This window comes from Blastomyces dermatitidis (genome assembly GCF_000003525.1).
Source record: "Blastomyces dermatitidis ER-3 genomic scaffold supercont1.1, whole genome shotgun sequence".
In the NCBI taxonomy this organism is placed as follows: Eukaryota; Fungi; Ascomycota; class Eurotiomycetes; order Onygenales; family Ajellomycetaceae; genus Blastomyces; species Blastomyces dermatitidis.
In genome coordinates, this window is record NW_025544774.1 from 6,686,094 (window position 1) to 6,699,854 (window position 13,761).

Genomic DNA, 13,761 nt, shown 5'->3' on the forward strand with positions numbered 1-13,761 from the left:
CCTAGTCGCCGTATCGGGAAATAGCACACAATCGACCTCCCAAAATCTCCCAGCGAACATTTACTTTCTCCACTCCAACGAGACAAACGACAAACTGCCACCGATTGATATTTATCCTCTCCTCCTTTCGAAAATATCAGTCGCCCAACATGGCTCCTTCCAACCTCCCTCCCATCTTCAATGCGACATCTCAAGATATTGAGATGTTGCTGGCCGCCCAATGTCATCTCGGCTCCAAGAACTTGCAAGTCCACATGGATCCCTACCTGTGGAAGACTCGCCCTGATGGAATCAATGTTATCAACATTGGAAAGACCTGGTAAGGCAAAAGTTCTATTCGAGGAAAGGAAATTGAAAGGAAAAAAGAAAAGAGAGAGAGAAGAAAAAAAAAAACGGAGATAAAAAAAAGAACCTACAGTTTTGCTCATGCCTTCCGTTGTGCTAAACAGGGAGAAAATCGTCCTTGCTGCCCGCATCATCGCAGCCATTGACAACCCAGCCGACGTTTGTGTGATTTCCGCTCGTCCCTACGGCCAGCGCGCCGTCCTCAAGTTCGCCGCTCACACCGGTGCTGCTGCCATTGCCGGTCGTTTCACCCCCGGTAACTTCACCAACTACATCACGCGCTCCTTCAAGGAACCCCGCCTCATCATCGTTACCGATCCTCGCACCGATCACCAGGCCATCAAGGAGGCCAGCTACGTCAACATCCCTGTGATCGCCCTCTGCGACACCGACTCCCCTACCGAGTTCGTCGACGTCGCCATCCCCACCAACAACAAGGGTCGCCATGCCATCGGTCTGATCTGGTGGATGCTTGCCCGTGAGGTCCTGCGTCTGCGCGGCACCATCGCCAGCCGCGAGACTGAGTGGGACGTCGTTGTCGACCTGTACTTCTACCGCGACCCTGAGGCCGAGGAGAACAAGGAAATCGAGGAGGCTAAGGTTCCCGGTGCCGAGGAGGTCGGTGCCGCTGCTATCGAGAGTGGACTGGTTGGTGACAGCTGGGAAGCTCAAGTCGCTCCTGCTTTTGCTGCCACTGGTGCCGCCGTGCCTGCTGGCGCTGCCCCGGGCTGGGAAGCTGAGGCTGCTGGTGAGTGGGCCGCCAGCTCCGGCGCTGCTGCTGGTGCTGCTGAAACCTGGGCTACCGATACTGCTGCGCCAGATGCGGGCGTCAAATGGTAGATGCGGCCATGTTGTTTGATTCGCGCAAGTCTCCTGGAGCTAACGACGGAAGGTCGCCTTGATTTTTTCTCAATTATTTTTTTTTAAATGGGCGAACCGAGAAAAAGAAAAAAGATTTATGAGATTCCATTCCATTGTTCGCTCTCAGCCCTGCACGTCAAAAAAATGAAGAAAACGTCTCTACATCCCTTGACACCTCTTTTGTCTTGCTCTTATTTCCTATCCTTCACACAGCACAATTAGAGGAAAGAGGAAACTGGATTTAAAGCTTATGAAATCGTTTTCCACCCCGCCTATGCATGGTTTCCGTTCTGATTTTGCGACCTGTTGCACAATCTATCATATCGGAGAATTATTGGGGGGGGGGGGGGGGGGGTGTTTTTCAAAAACTGAATAGAACAAAAAAAAGAAAAGAAACGAACGGAAAAACGTGGCGGAACAAAACATTGACTGGCACTTATGAGGGAAAGATACCCGGATTTTCATGGACATTTTTATGATATCTGGGGGAAAGCCCTGTGCTGTCAAGAGAAAGGGACGTTACTTAATCGTTGTCCCCTACTTTCGTTTTTCCTTTCTTTCTTCGTTTTTGCTTTTCTTAATCAAATATTTTCCCCTCCGTCTTCTCGTTTTCTACTTTCTTTCCAGTTGTTTCATGGCTGTTAACTATGACGTACCTTATGGAAAAGAACCATTGCGTTGAACTTCTTCATACTTTATTATATTCGGTCGTATATCAGAAGCCTTTACTTCGTGCTGTAGGTTGTAACAGGTGAGATCTTCAACCCAGCAATTGTTCCCCCTCTAAGGGTCCTACTTCTACAGTGGACAGGGGAAGAGCGTCGGAGAAGATGGAGCAAAGGACATCCCTTTTTCTAATTTCCTGGTATTTCATGTGAATATCATTACAATTAATTTCAACCTCAGCTATACAGACTACTGTCCGTCTCATTTCCATAGGGATAAGAAGATCTTTTACGCATGTCTGTGAATCCATACATCTGCACCACCATTGTTTAGAGAGAAATAACGCTGAAAATCGGGTAATTAAATAGGGAACCCCCTGGTACCCGCGCAACAATGAGAATTTCGCCGGCCTTCAAGCACTATAAACTAATATAACTTCAAAACAATGAACAGTTTCCTCCTCACTTAAACGACACCATAACCACGTTCGACTCGAAATTGCCGGATGTAGCACAGGCCATATTCACCGAATCCGTCGCTATCACATCATCGAGGCCAGCCGCCCACAATGCCTGCCATCTTCCCTTCGCGGAGATCTTATACTGGTGACCAGCACTGAAACCCATCGGGCGTAACGTAACTTGAACTTCTTTCACGCCATTGGCCGGTATTTCAACTAGATCCTCTGGGGTTGGGGGCAGTTTTCGAGATATCTTGGCGACTAAGGAGTCCACAGGTGTACCGCACTCGGCTTCACGGACTTCGAAGACTCCAAGCACGTTGGCTTGCGGGTCAAGTGGGGTGTTCCACTTTAAGAGAGTAACGGCTTGATTTGGATTGTTATTGTGGACTGAAACTGTAAGCTCGAGAGGGTCCGCTGGGTTTAAGACTGAGTTCGTGCAGGGCAACCCGATGGTGACGGAGAGACTTGTGGAAAGCTCGTCCATGGCTCGCTTGGAGAAGGGGGCAGCCGTGTTGTCGATGGGGATTCGAGGCGACGTACCTATTGCCGATGAGATTACGGCAAGGATAAATGCCAGCGCTGGAATCATGGTCAGGGTCTGAGTCTGGGAGGGAAATCAAGAGTTATGTGAATGTTCAGAGAGCAAAAATTTCCCTGGAGGACATGCAAGGGAATATTGAACTATTAGACGTTTGAAACGCATCGTTCAAAACACAAAGAGATGGCAGGGTGATATTTGCTTAGTTACAGATTCTGATCTTCTATAGATGGGCTGAGGGAAAGGGCACGCTTGTTCGTTGCCCATGTATGGGCCCTAGGCAGGTGCGAGTATCAAAGAATACACTTAAGTAGAAAGAAGATAGGAGAGGAGGAAGAACGTTAGGGCATTCGGGGAATATGAAAAACTCAACCAACTCAAATAGAAGGAGAAGACAAAGATGCAGCAGAACTATGAGGTTAAATTAACCCATGGTCTCTGCATCATCATGATCTAGTCCAGATGTCTCGGTAGATCAAAACAAGACAACAATACTACATGAGATGGATCATAAGATCTGGGTGACACCAAGGGAATATGATTTGGATGAACTTTGAACTGGCTAGGCTGACGACTCAATCAAATCAAGGAGAAAAATAAAATGGATGGCGATTGATTATATCACGTAAATGACAGGAAGCAGCAGGCATGGAAAATGCTCAACATACATTTATAACTTGAGAAGTGCGAACGGGAACGGGCACAAAACTTCGATTTGGGAGGAAATCAGTGATTTGAGCAACTGATACAAGGTCCAGAGGAACCGAGATCTCGCAGCTGGGGCGAGAGAGGGAAAAAAAAAAAAAAAAAAGAATCTAAGCAGTGTACTATATTTTTGGCCTATCCGCTGTGCCTAGGTGTAACATACACAAAAGTATGCTGAACAGAGAAAGACAACGAAATGCGAAAAACAGACCCAGACGCCCCTGGGAGGAAATTACGTTTGACCAACTTAAGAAGGCGAGGTTCCCCACTTTCTGTTTGAAGGAAAAGAATAGGATGTTTTATGTTGTTTATCCCATGCAGACTAGATGGGCTCGGTTATCGTGCGTAGAGCCTGAACTACGGGGTTCTGAGCGGCAGAACGGCTGAAGAAGGGCTTTGTGCCATGCCGTATGATATGGAATTATCTTCGTGATCATCCAAACTGACATGCTCGCCGGCTCGACACCGATAATATGCGGATGAATATCCCAGGAGGAAGTGGGAGTAGAATTGCAATCCATACCGAAGATGGAGGGCGATCCGAAGTGGTTCGGGGAGGAAAACACATAAAACTTTAAACAAGGTATCTCATGGCTTTTTCCTCGAAACCTTTGATAACTATAGAGACATTTCTAATCTAGGTTAGTTGCGTTTGAGGAAGTAATGACAAATATGAAAAGAAAAAAGAAGGTTCAACTCCCCCAAAGCACCCACCACCCCTAGGTAGTCATATTTAGCATAAAATTCATGCTATTGGCCAGGAATATTTCCCAAAGCTGAGAACTCCCAAGAAGCCTCGTCATTTGCCATGCTTTCGGTGACACCATGTGCGATTCTGCAGTACCCTTCCCCGGAGGAATTGCTCGACATGACGAAGTGACTAGCTTGGTTAACGGTCAACGCCTGCCGGTGAATGCAGATGACCCAAGTGTTTTGGGAAGGGATTCCGGTTTTTCTTCTTCTTCGGTATGCAGAGTGTGATCTACCTGGTTTCAATATGAGAGACTAATAAAAGGGGGTGGTAGGAAAACCATTTCTCTCCCTAGCGTGGAACCCGTTCTGGATCTGTATTGCTATCACGCAGCCTCGGTTGATCTGGGGTCACATCAGGCTCATAAATTATTTTATTCACCGCTGAAACGTTAAGGTATAGTTGGAATCGCCTTCGAAAGGCGAATCAGACCAACGGCAAAACCCAGCCGGCCGTGCGCAACTTGGGGTTGCACTTGCATCAGGTTGCATAAAATAGACTCCGGCAAACTTGCTCTGTCACTCTTTGAACCTCCGTGCATGGCGGGATGATGGCGGACTATCAGCCTGGATGACGATCCTACAGTCGGCTAGAGCATCATGCAATACTTCGTGCAGCAGGTCTGCCATCGGCAAGCAGAGGATCAATCAAAGGATAGATCTCAGGGTGGAATTGACTTTGAGAGACGCCGAGTTGCTTCGGATGAACGAGCGCTAACAATCGGCAGCAGGTTCGAAATCACGTGAACTTGAAGATGGCCCAATTGTGGGCAATCTTTCTTGAGCCTTGAAGCATGGTCAAGGAGCACTGCGCAGATATGAGCCAAATGATAGGAGCCCGCATTGTCAGTTCATGCGGATCTTTCAGAAATTCTTGGGGAATTCGGTCGATAGTAGTGGTAGTAAACTTACCCGCCAATTCCGATCCCCATCACTTACTTCCCCACAATATACCCCTATAGCTTTTGGCCTTGTCTGACCCTCAGGACATTCCCTACTCCCTCCGTACCCCAAGGTCCCAACATAGTATTACCTTGTTTCCTAGGACATCTCCACTATTTCCTGGGGTATAGGTTCTGCATTTATGCAGCAGTTTACCACCGCTGGCTGCTTCATGGCGTTTCATATGGCCGAACATTGGCACGGAAAACGGCGGCCCAAGAATTGTTAACCCTCTCGATATGCCATCCGGCATACCGTTGTTTCATGAGGCAAATGCTTATTTCATTGTTTTATGCTGACCCCCTGAGCAAGTGGATAATTGTATCAAAGCCTAAGTGACTTCTCCAATTTCGGACTCTTGTGTGGGAAACTTGATAGGGGAATTATTTGCCTCGCTCCCAGTATCTGGACCGCGCAAACAAACATGCCCTACATTGTTTTCAGGCTTCCACGCGTGTCATGAGCCAGAGTCATTTTGACATCTGCATTGCGATTAGAGAGAGGCGCACTTTTTTATTTGGTGCGTGTAAGATCTGCTGATAGATAGTTTTGCCTCAGACGGTGCAGGTGTGTCTCCTACTGATGCAGGCCCCATCTGGTTGCTGCTACCGCTATCTATAGCTGCACATTTACCTCAGCCAGCAAACGAAAGCTATATCATATGCAGGCATCATTCCATATCACTACTGATATATTGGGTGGAGGCCAGGGCCATACAACACCACCATGCTCTTCTCGTCATCTAGGATGTTGAGCCCACTGCATCGGTTACTTCTGCTTTTAGCAGTTGGCCGGTCAAGAGATCTGCCCTAAGGATTTGTCCGGGGCTTCACGATGTCACCTTCTCCTCAGAGCGATATATCACATCCTGGGTAAAGGCGGGCTTGACCACAAAAGGGAGGAAAGAAGTGAGGGTGCTGCTTGCCTGAAACCGAAAATAGCCTTGAACAGTAAGTACACTCACTGGTTTTCTATATCTTCAGCTCTTTCCCTTTCCATTGTCAGTCGAGTTTTTTCTTTCCTCGCCCACCATCACCTTTCCGCCTTTTCATTTGGCTTCACTTATATTTTACAGAGCTCCTTTGTCAACTGTCTCGTCCGCACTTAGCCAGCCCTGTGTCCACCTGTGCCTACATTATGCGGTCACCACAGAGCATTTTAGCCATTGTTGCCTTCGCTACTACTGCCATTGCCGGTGTCGTTCCGTCCACCGAAAAACGCGCTGATGATATTCCTGAGTTAGACGTGAAATTGACACAGGTCGAGGGTACCTTGGTCAAGGCTGTTGTCACGAACAATGGAGACGAGGACCTTAACATCCTGAACTTGAACTTTTTCAAGGACACCGCTCCAGTCAAAAAAGTATCCGTGTATAGCCAAGGTACTACAAACCCCTCCAAGAAACCTCATTCGGGTTTAAACCCGTTGTCCTAGAGTAAAACGATTAACATGCATTTTTGCAGGCGCCGAGGTCCCGTTCGCAGGTGTCCGGCTTCGTCACAAAACAAGTGGCCTTTCGCCTGAGGTCTTCACATATCTTGGCCCAGGAGAATCATTCGAGGACGAATTTGATGTGGCATTTACAGCCGATCTTTCCCAAGGTGGTCGCATCGTTGTAAAAGCGGAGGGATTTGCCTCTACCACCGATACGGATGGTGATACTCTTTCCGGAGTGGTTCACTACAAATCAAATGAGCTCGAGATTGATGTCGATGGCAAAGCCGCCGCGAAGAACTTCGCTTCCTTGAACCAGTTCTCCAAGCGTACCCGGCTTACCGGCTGCACTGGGTCTAGGGGAAGTGCCGCCACTCGAGCGATTCGGGATTCTGCACCTCTGGCGGCCATGGCAGCAGGCGCTGCACGGAATGGTGGCCGAGCATTCACGCAGTACTTCAAAACTAATGATCAGCAAGTGCGCAATCTGGTAGCGGCACGTTTCGATGCCGTGGCCCGGGAGGCATCTAGCACGACTAGTGGACGAACAACCTATTACTGTGATGACCCATATGGCATCTGTTCACCCAACGTCTTGGCCTATGCTCTCCCTTCCCGAAACATTATCTCAAACTGCCCCGCCTACTACTCTCTCAGCCATCTGACCTGGCGCTGCCACGGCCAGGATCGAGTTACCACAAGCATCCACGAATTCACTCATACTCCAGGCGTCTTCAGTCCTGGAACCGATGATCTTGCTTACGGTCACCAGGCAGCCACATCTCTTTCCACCTGGGAAGCATTGAATAACGCTGACAGCTTCTCCCTATTTGCAAACGGTACGCTCTTGGGCCAATATCTCCAGATTCTGAATCAAACTTACTGACAACTCTCACAGCTGTCTACCTGGGTTGCTAGACGAGATGCGATATGTTCGACCCGAACTCTTTCCTCCCCCCCCCCTCCCCCCCTTTTTTTTTTTTTTTTTCTTCTTTTTGATTGGGGGTGGATTAGAACGGGCGGATGTTGCTGAGACGTGAATGCTAACCCGATCATGGAAGAGATCCCCTGCTTACATATCAACTACAGAAAACGTAGGTGGAATTTATATAGCTTTCTATTATCATTGTTGTTATTGTTATTTTTTACTATTATTTTCTGACTACTGCACCATATTTATCTTCCGTTACCTACCTGATATATATATCACCAAAAAGCTCAATTTCAGAGGGCATTGCTTCAGGAGAATATTTGGAGCAGGTCATATTCTATGTTGTCAGTGTTCCAGATTGTTCATAAAGAAACCATAAGCTAGCATATATTTTTAAAAAATTATTATCGTAATCCAAAATAGAGAAACCAGAGTGCAGTAATAGTAGTATGTATCTGTTCTAAAAAATGCCCTGAAAAAGGGGAAGGTGCTGAATCACGTGAGCTGACTCTTGTCAACAATGCAAACGAGGCAAACTAGATTCCATCTCAAAACAAACATACTAGATGTGGCATGTTTGCACTCTCCCAACGGCCAAAGTGTCCTTATGATAGCGCGAACAACGAAAGGGAAGCCTTCAACATTCTGCCGACTTTTAACGCCGGGATAATATTTCGAAGAGCAAACATTCCCGTGGCGTAGCCTTCTGTTATTTTAACGTGTCCTCTTCTCCTGTCCCTTAATTTTCCTTCCGTTCTTTATATTCAACATTTCCACGGTTCCGAGCTGTCAACTTTCCAAGCTTCTGTCTCATATACAACAATTTACCGATTCTAAACCACCGCATACTCTGCCTGATGTATTTCACAACCGTATAGGAGGGAGGGGCCTTTGCCAGTTTTTAGAATTCCTCCTTGTGGTCTTCTCTTTTACCTTCTACTTTTCTCGAAGAGGTGGAATTGGTCCAATTGGTATCAATACAGGTACTTATTTCTCTAACTCTTAAAATGTTGCTACCGGTTTTGAAAAAAAGTGTCAACTGGCTAACAGATATAAATATACAACACAGCTAATCTCATAATGGCTCCCCCGGGCCGACGACGACCTGCTTCAGCGCGAATAGTCTCACTATACTTTCTCTCCTCCGTCCTCGCATTCCTCATTCTCACAGCTCTTCCCGCTCAGGTTTCCGCGGCTGGTTCCGCAATCATAGGAATAGATCTTGGAACAGAATACATAAAAGCCGCTCTGGTGAAGCCGGGGGTACCTCTCGAAATTGTCTTGACCAAGGATTCTAAGAGAAAGGAAGCTGCCGCTGTGGCATTCAAGCCGGCGCGTGAACAAAATGCTGTTTTTCCCGAGCGATTTTATGGTGGCGATGCGCTCTCGCTTGCCCCTCGGTTCCCCGACGATGTGTTTCCGAATCTGAAAGTTCTCTTGGGTATTCCGCTGGAGGGTGGAGTCCAGGGCTCCAGTGACAACGAGGAAAATGTCGTTGAGATGTACAAGAGCCGGTATCCCGCTCTTGATATTGGGGAAATCCCGGGACGGGCTACTATTGGGATTAAAAGCAAAAGCCTGGCAGAAGAGCAAGGTCGGGATCGTTTTATGGTGGAGGAGTTATTGGCTATGCAGTTGAAGCAGGTTAAAGCCAACGCGGAAGCGATGGGTGGCCAGAGGTCCGAAATCCAGGATGCCGTCATCACTTTCCCGCCGTATTACACTGCGGAGGAGAAGCGGAGCGTGGAGTTATCGGCAGAACTGGCTGGGTTGAATGTGATCGCTATGATCAGCGACGGGTTGGCTGTTGGTGTCAACTATGCCACCAGTCGGACTTTCCCCAGCGTATCAGATGGAAAGAAACCAGAGTACCATGTCGTGTATGATATGGGCGCTGGTTGTACATCTGCGACTGTTCTTCGGTTCCAAAGCCGGTCTGTCAAAGATGTTGGCCGGTTCAACAAGACTGTTCAAGAAGTACAAGTTGTAGGTATTGGTTGGGATAAGACGTTGGGCGGTGATGCCCTGAATCAACTGATTGTTGACGACATGATCGAGAAATTCGTTGCTACTGGAAAGCTGAAGGACGACACCCCACCGGAGAAACTCAGGATCCATGGGCGGACAATGGCAAAGCTCTGGAAAGAGGCGGAAAGAGTTAGACACATTTTGAGCGCCAATTCAGACACTGCGGCCTCTTTTGAGGGTCTATACCATGACGACGTTAATTTCAAATATGAAATCACGCGGGCTCAATTCGAGAAACTCGCAAAGGCTCACGCTGCCCGTGTCTCAGCACCATTGACTGAGGCTTTGGCGTCTGCGAAACTCTCCCTGGGGGATGTGGATTCTATTATTCTTCATGGGGGAACAATTAGGACGCCATTTGTACAGAAGGAGCTTGAAGCGGCCTCCAAAGAATCCGTCAAGGTAAGAAGCAACGTAAACGCCGATGAAGCTGCCGTGTTTGGCGCAACCTTCAAAGGCGCAGCCCTTAGTCGATCCTTCCGAGTCAAGGATATCAGAGCAGGAGATAGTCCTGGGTTCGCTGTGGGAATGAGATGGAAGTCAGGAGACAAGGACAGGCATCAGATGCTTTTCACACCATTCTCCACAATTGGGGCTGAAAAACAGGTGACAATGAAAATCCTGGACGACTTTAACTTCATCTTGTATCAGCAGTTTACCCGCAATGGCAAATTGGTCGAAGCACCTCTTGTCGGCATCGAAACCACGAACTTGACTCAATCCGTGGCCACTCTCAAAAGTAAATTCGGCTGTGTTGCTGCAAATATTACCGCCAAGCTCTCCATCCAGCTAAGCCCCCTTGACGGTATTCCTGAACTTGTCTCTGGGTTCGTGAGCTGCGAGTACGTGAGTGACGAGAAGAAGGGTGTGGTTGAAGATGTGAAAGAATTCTTTGGCTTGGGTTCCAAGAAGGGTGATCAACAGCCACTTCAGGATGATCTAGCAAACGAGTCTATTACGCTGGATTCCGAATCCTCAGCAACTACCTCTGCGTCTACTACTACAACTTCTTCTTCTGCCAGCGAGTCTGCGTCTGCAAGTTCAACCACGGAATCAGCAACCAAACCATCCAAAAACATTAAAGTTAAGACCGAAACCATACCGATCGCATTCGACACCTCTGTGCTTGGCATCCAGCAACCTTCAAAAGACGATCTGGCACGCATCAAGGGTCGTCTCGCCGCGTTTGACGCCTCAGACCTTGCCCGCTTTAAGCGTGAAGAAATGTTCAATAACCTTGAAGCATTTATTTACCGCACCCAAGACCTCGTCGATGATGAGACATTCCTAAAAATGATACCCGCAGTTGACCTCGCCAAGCTGCGAGAATCGCTCTCAGAAGCAAGCGAGTGGCTCTACGGAGATGGTGCTGACGCAGTAATCGATGACATCAAGACAAAACTGGATGGTTTGAAGGAATATGTCAACCCAGCCCTCAAACGGATGAAAGAATATTCCCTCCTCCCCACTAAAATAGAAGTTCTACAAAAGAGCCTAGAAAACGCGAAGATGCTCGTCGAAATTTTGCAAAAGCAGGTAGATGCCCAGGAGAGCATTCGCTCCGCTACAGAATCATCGTCAACGACGTCCACGCCATCCAATGAACCGTCTTCCCCTTCCTCATCGGATGATTTCGCCTCTCTTGAAGACGACTCCATCTCCTCCTCCACAACAGCAACAACAACAACCTCCACCCCGTCCCCTAAAGCCACCCAGTCACCCTCCTTCACAGGTATCGATGTCTCCTCCCTCTCGAGCGCCTACTATAGCATAACCTCCTGGCTCGAGAAACAGCTCGCACTTCAAGAAAAATTAAGCCAGTCCGAAGACCCTGTTTTAACTGCAACAGACATAGATGCAAAACTTCGAGAATTGGAGCGGGAGTTGAATAAAGTTATGGAGAAGATGACTCGTCCTGGGGGTAGCGAGCAGTCTGGCGGTAACGGGAAATCGAAGCAGAAGAATGGGAAAGAGAAGGAGGAGACACAGAGGGAGAAAGTAAAGGAGAAGGAGGAGAAGAAGAAAGGGCGCGATGAGCTGTAATAACAACCGTCCTCATTATTGGGCTTGATAACTTTTTTTTTTTTTTTTTTTTGTTGTCCGATCCGTCCCGATTGCCTCGCTGTGGTGCTACGCGTTTGTTATTATTATTATAAATCAACCCCTTAGATGTATTATGGCCTCCCATTATTTGCGGAGCGAAGCGAAGCAAATATATGATGAAAACCCTGGTCATTAAAAGTGGAGAATTTCCTTTTTGGGGTTCTTGGCGTGAATACAGCCCACTGATTGATGTAGAATTAAGTGAAGCACAATTCTGTGACATTGCACTATGACTTCTACGCGCCCACAATGCGTTCATCTTTCATCTCATCAATTATATCATCTACTCTGTACAGATTCTTGAATTATAGATTATGCATCTCATCAACTACCTACTCTGTACTAGACTGGCCGCCGGGATCATGAATTTCACGTTTGGTCTCATTTGATCTGGTCCCATACATTTCTTGGCGTGAATCCCGCTGGGACTGGCTATCAAAAAAACATGCAAAGTGACTATATATCAGATTTTAAAATGGGACCATGACTTGAAAAAAATGAGAAAGTGGTCCCATTTGGTCCCATTTAGTCCCATTCTTGGCATAAAGTTACTATTTTTAGACATTTTAAGGTTTTTTTTAGACTATTTTTAATTTTTTAAAAAGTAACACTTTTTGATAACACTTAAATGAGATTTAAAGTCATTTAAAGCAATAAAAATAATTTAAATTGAGAAGTAGAAATCATGATCTCATTTGAAAAATGTGACAAGAGTAGACAGTAAGTCTCACTGAGACAGTATGAGACTACTATCTAATGTTAAAACTGTGTAATGAAATCAGTCAAATTGATAATAAGACTATCAAAAAATCTGATTCTGGTCTCAGACACGGTCACACGGTCAGTCTACTCTGTACAGATTCTTGAATTATAGATTATACATCTCATCAACTATCTACTCTGTACAGATTCTTGAATAGATAATGCATCTGATCAATCATCTCTTATAGATTCTCAAGAATGAATAACATGTTAAAAGCCTGCATTTACTACTTATGAAACCAGTCTCTTGATTAATTCATTTCTTTACAGTGTTTTACTACTTCTACAGCTATCTGTCTTCAATGCTGTACTCAGAGAACTTAGGTATTGTAATCTTCTTTTATTATATCTTTTCTATCACTGATTACCTCTTTACACTGTATAGAACTGTAAATGAATATATACAGTGAAATTAGATTCTTCTATAGTCACAGATTCTGTGATAAATAAGTCTGAACTTTCTCTATCATATCAACACTTCATACAATTAACAGCAGTCTCTCAAGTCTGTGAACAGTTTATTGAAATAGATCTGTTATCTAAGATTAAGTTTTATCATTGTGAGATTCATAGTTCTGATACATTTTCATTAACAGTAGTCTATAAAAAGAAAACTATCATTCAAAGAGCTCACTGTGTTATCAGATATTATAGAGAACATCTCTTATTAACTTTATTCTTAACTTAATTAAGAAAACAGCTGCAGCTGTTATCTTTGATAATTAATTCATCTTCTAATTCTGCAGATCTCTCTTCAGTCTTTCATTAATTATCTATATTATTATTCAACTCATCTCTAAGTTAATCTTATTTCACTTTTACAGATATACTTCTACTGTAGATATCTTTTACATTATTTTTCTTACTCTCAACTTCTCAAAACTCTGTTTCTCAGAGCTCTACAGATTTATTCATTAATTGACTTAATAGAAGAGTTAGCAGTCTCTTGATATTTCAGCACTCTATATAATCTGAAAGCTCAATTAATATATTAAATATAGAAGCTCTTATAATTCTTCAGAAATATAATCAGTTATACACTGTAATTGTCTCAGATTCTTCAATAAACTCTCAGAGTTCTACTTATCTTACAGATTCAGCTGTTAATTCTGATAATTAACAGTGTATGCAGAAATTTCATCACATACTTGAAGATTTACAGATGAAGATCTGTAGCTGTTATTAAATTCACTGATTCAGAATGAATCTTTAAGATGATATTTATACTTATTA

At 45.5% G+C, this 13,761-nt stretch overlaps 4 protein-coding genes across 6 annotated transcripts; 3 read left to right on the forward strand and 1 right to left on the reverse strand.

Moving 5' to 3' along the window:
• The first annotated feature begins 25 nt into the window (after positions 1-25).
• Positions 26-3,827, forward strand: BDCG_00920 (40S ribosomal protein S0). Its single transcript, XM_045416432.1, has 2 exons — positions 26-319; positions 450-3,827. The coding sequence occupies exons 1-2, from the start codon at positions 150-152 to the stop codon at positions 1,183-1,185; spliced, it is 906 nt and encodes a 301-aa protein (XP_045272160.1). The 5' UTR covers positions 26-149; the 3' UTR covers positions 1,186-3,827.
• On the reverse strand, positions 2,052-5,348 carry BDCG_00921. Of its 3 annotated transcripts, none has more exons than XM_045416435.1 (3): positions 5,241-5,348; positions 3,542-5,136; positions 2,052-2,914 (listed from the first exon to the last, which is right to left on the reverse strand). In XM_045416435.1, exon 3 carries the CDS (start codon positions 2,817-2,819, stop codon positions 2,334-2,336), a length of 486 nt encoding a protein of 161 aa, XP_045272161.1. In that variant the 5' UTR covers positions 2,820-2,914; positions 3,542-5,136; positions 5,241-5,348; the 3' UTR covers positions 2,052-2,333. The 3 variants fall into 3 exon arrangements, with proteins under 3 accessions (XP_045272161.1, XP_045279357.1, XP_045279356.1); XM_045416434.1 differs by lacking the exon at positions 5,241-5,348 and having other exon boundaries at positions 2,158-2,939; positions 3,542-4,560; positions 4,610-4,994; XM_045416433.1 differs by lacking the exon at positions 5,241-5,348 and having other exon boundaries at positions 2,158-4,994.
• Positions 4,331-8,017, forward strand: BDCG_00922 (neutral protease 2). The gene is made up of 4 exons (XM_045416436.1): positions 4,331-4,544; positions 4,604-6,651; positions 6,734-7,543; positions 7,603-8,017. Exons 2-4 carry the CDS (start codon positions 6,408-6,410, stop codon positions 7,620-7,622), a joined length of 1,074 nt encoding a protein of 357 aa, XP_045272162.1. The 5' UTR covers positions 4,331-4,544; positions 4,604-6,407; the 3' UTR covers positions 7,623-8,017.
• A 137-nt stretch (positions 8,018-8,154) lies between these two features.
• Positions 8,155-11,761, forward strand: BDCG_00923 (hypoxia up-regulated 1). Its single transcript, XM_045416437.1, has 2 exons — positions 8,155-8,618; positions 8,705-11,761. Exon 2 carries the CDS (start codon positions 8,716-8,718, stop codon positions 11,704-11,706), a length of 2,991 nt encoding a protein of 996 aa, XP_045272163.1. The 5' UTR covers positions 8,155-8,618; positions 8,705-8,715; the 3' UTR covers positions 11,707-11,761.
• The last annotated feature ends 2,000 nt before the right edge of the window (positions 11,762-13,761 follow it).

What these genes read in the sequence shown, in the direction of transcription:
- BDCG_00920 (XM_045416432.1), top strand. Translation starts at nt 150, where the DNA reads ATGGCTCCTTCCAACCTCCCTCCCATCTTCAATGCGACATCTCAAGAT. An exon ending in ATCAACATTGGAAAGACCTG is followed by an intron (nt 320 to 449) that starts GTAAGGCAAAAG and finishes TGTGCTAAACAG; the next exon opens with GGAGAAAATCGTCCTTGCTG.
- BDCG_00921 (XM_045416434.1), bottom strand. Translation starts at nt 2,924, where the DNA reads ATGATTCCAGCGCTGGCATTTATCCTTGCCGTAATCTCATCGGCAATA.
- BDCG_00922 (XM_045416436.1), top strand. Translation starts at nt 6,408, where the DNA reads ATGCGGTCACCACAGAGCATTTTAGCCATTGTTGCCTTCGCTACTACT. An exon ending in AGTATCCGTGTATAGCCAAG is followed by an intron (nt 6,652 to 6,733) that starts GTACTACAAACC and finishes GCATTTTTGCAG; the next exon opens with GCGCCGAGGTCCCGTTCGCA. An exon ending in CTTCTCCCTATTTGCAAACG is followed by an intron (nt 7,544 to 7,602) that starts GTACGCTCTTGG and finishes CAACTCTCACAG; the next exon opens with CTGTCTACCTGGGTTGCTAG.
- BDCG_00923 (XM_045416437.1), top strand. Translation starts at nt 8,716, where the DNA reads ATGGCTCCCCCGGGCCGACGACGACCTGCTTCAGCGCGAATAGTCTCA.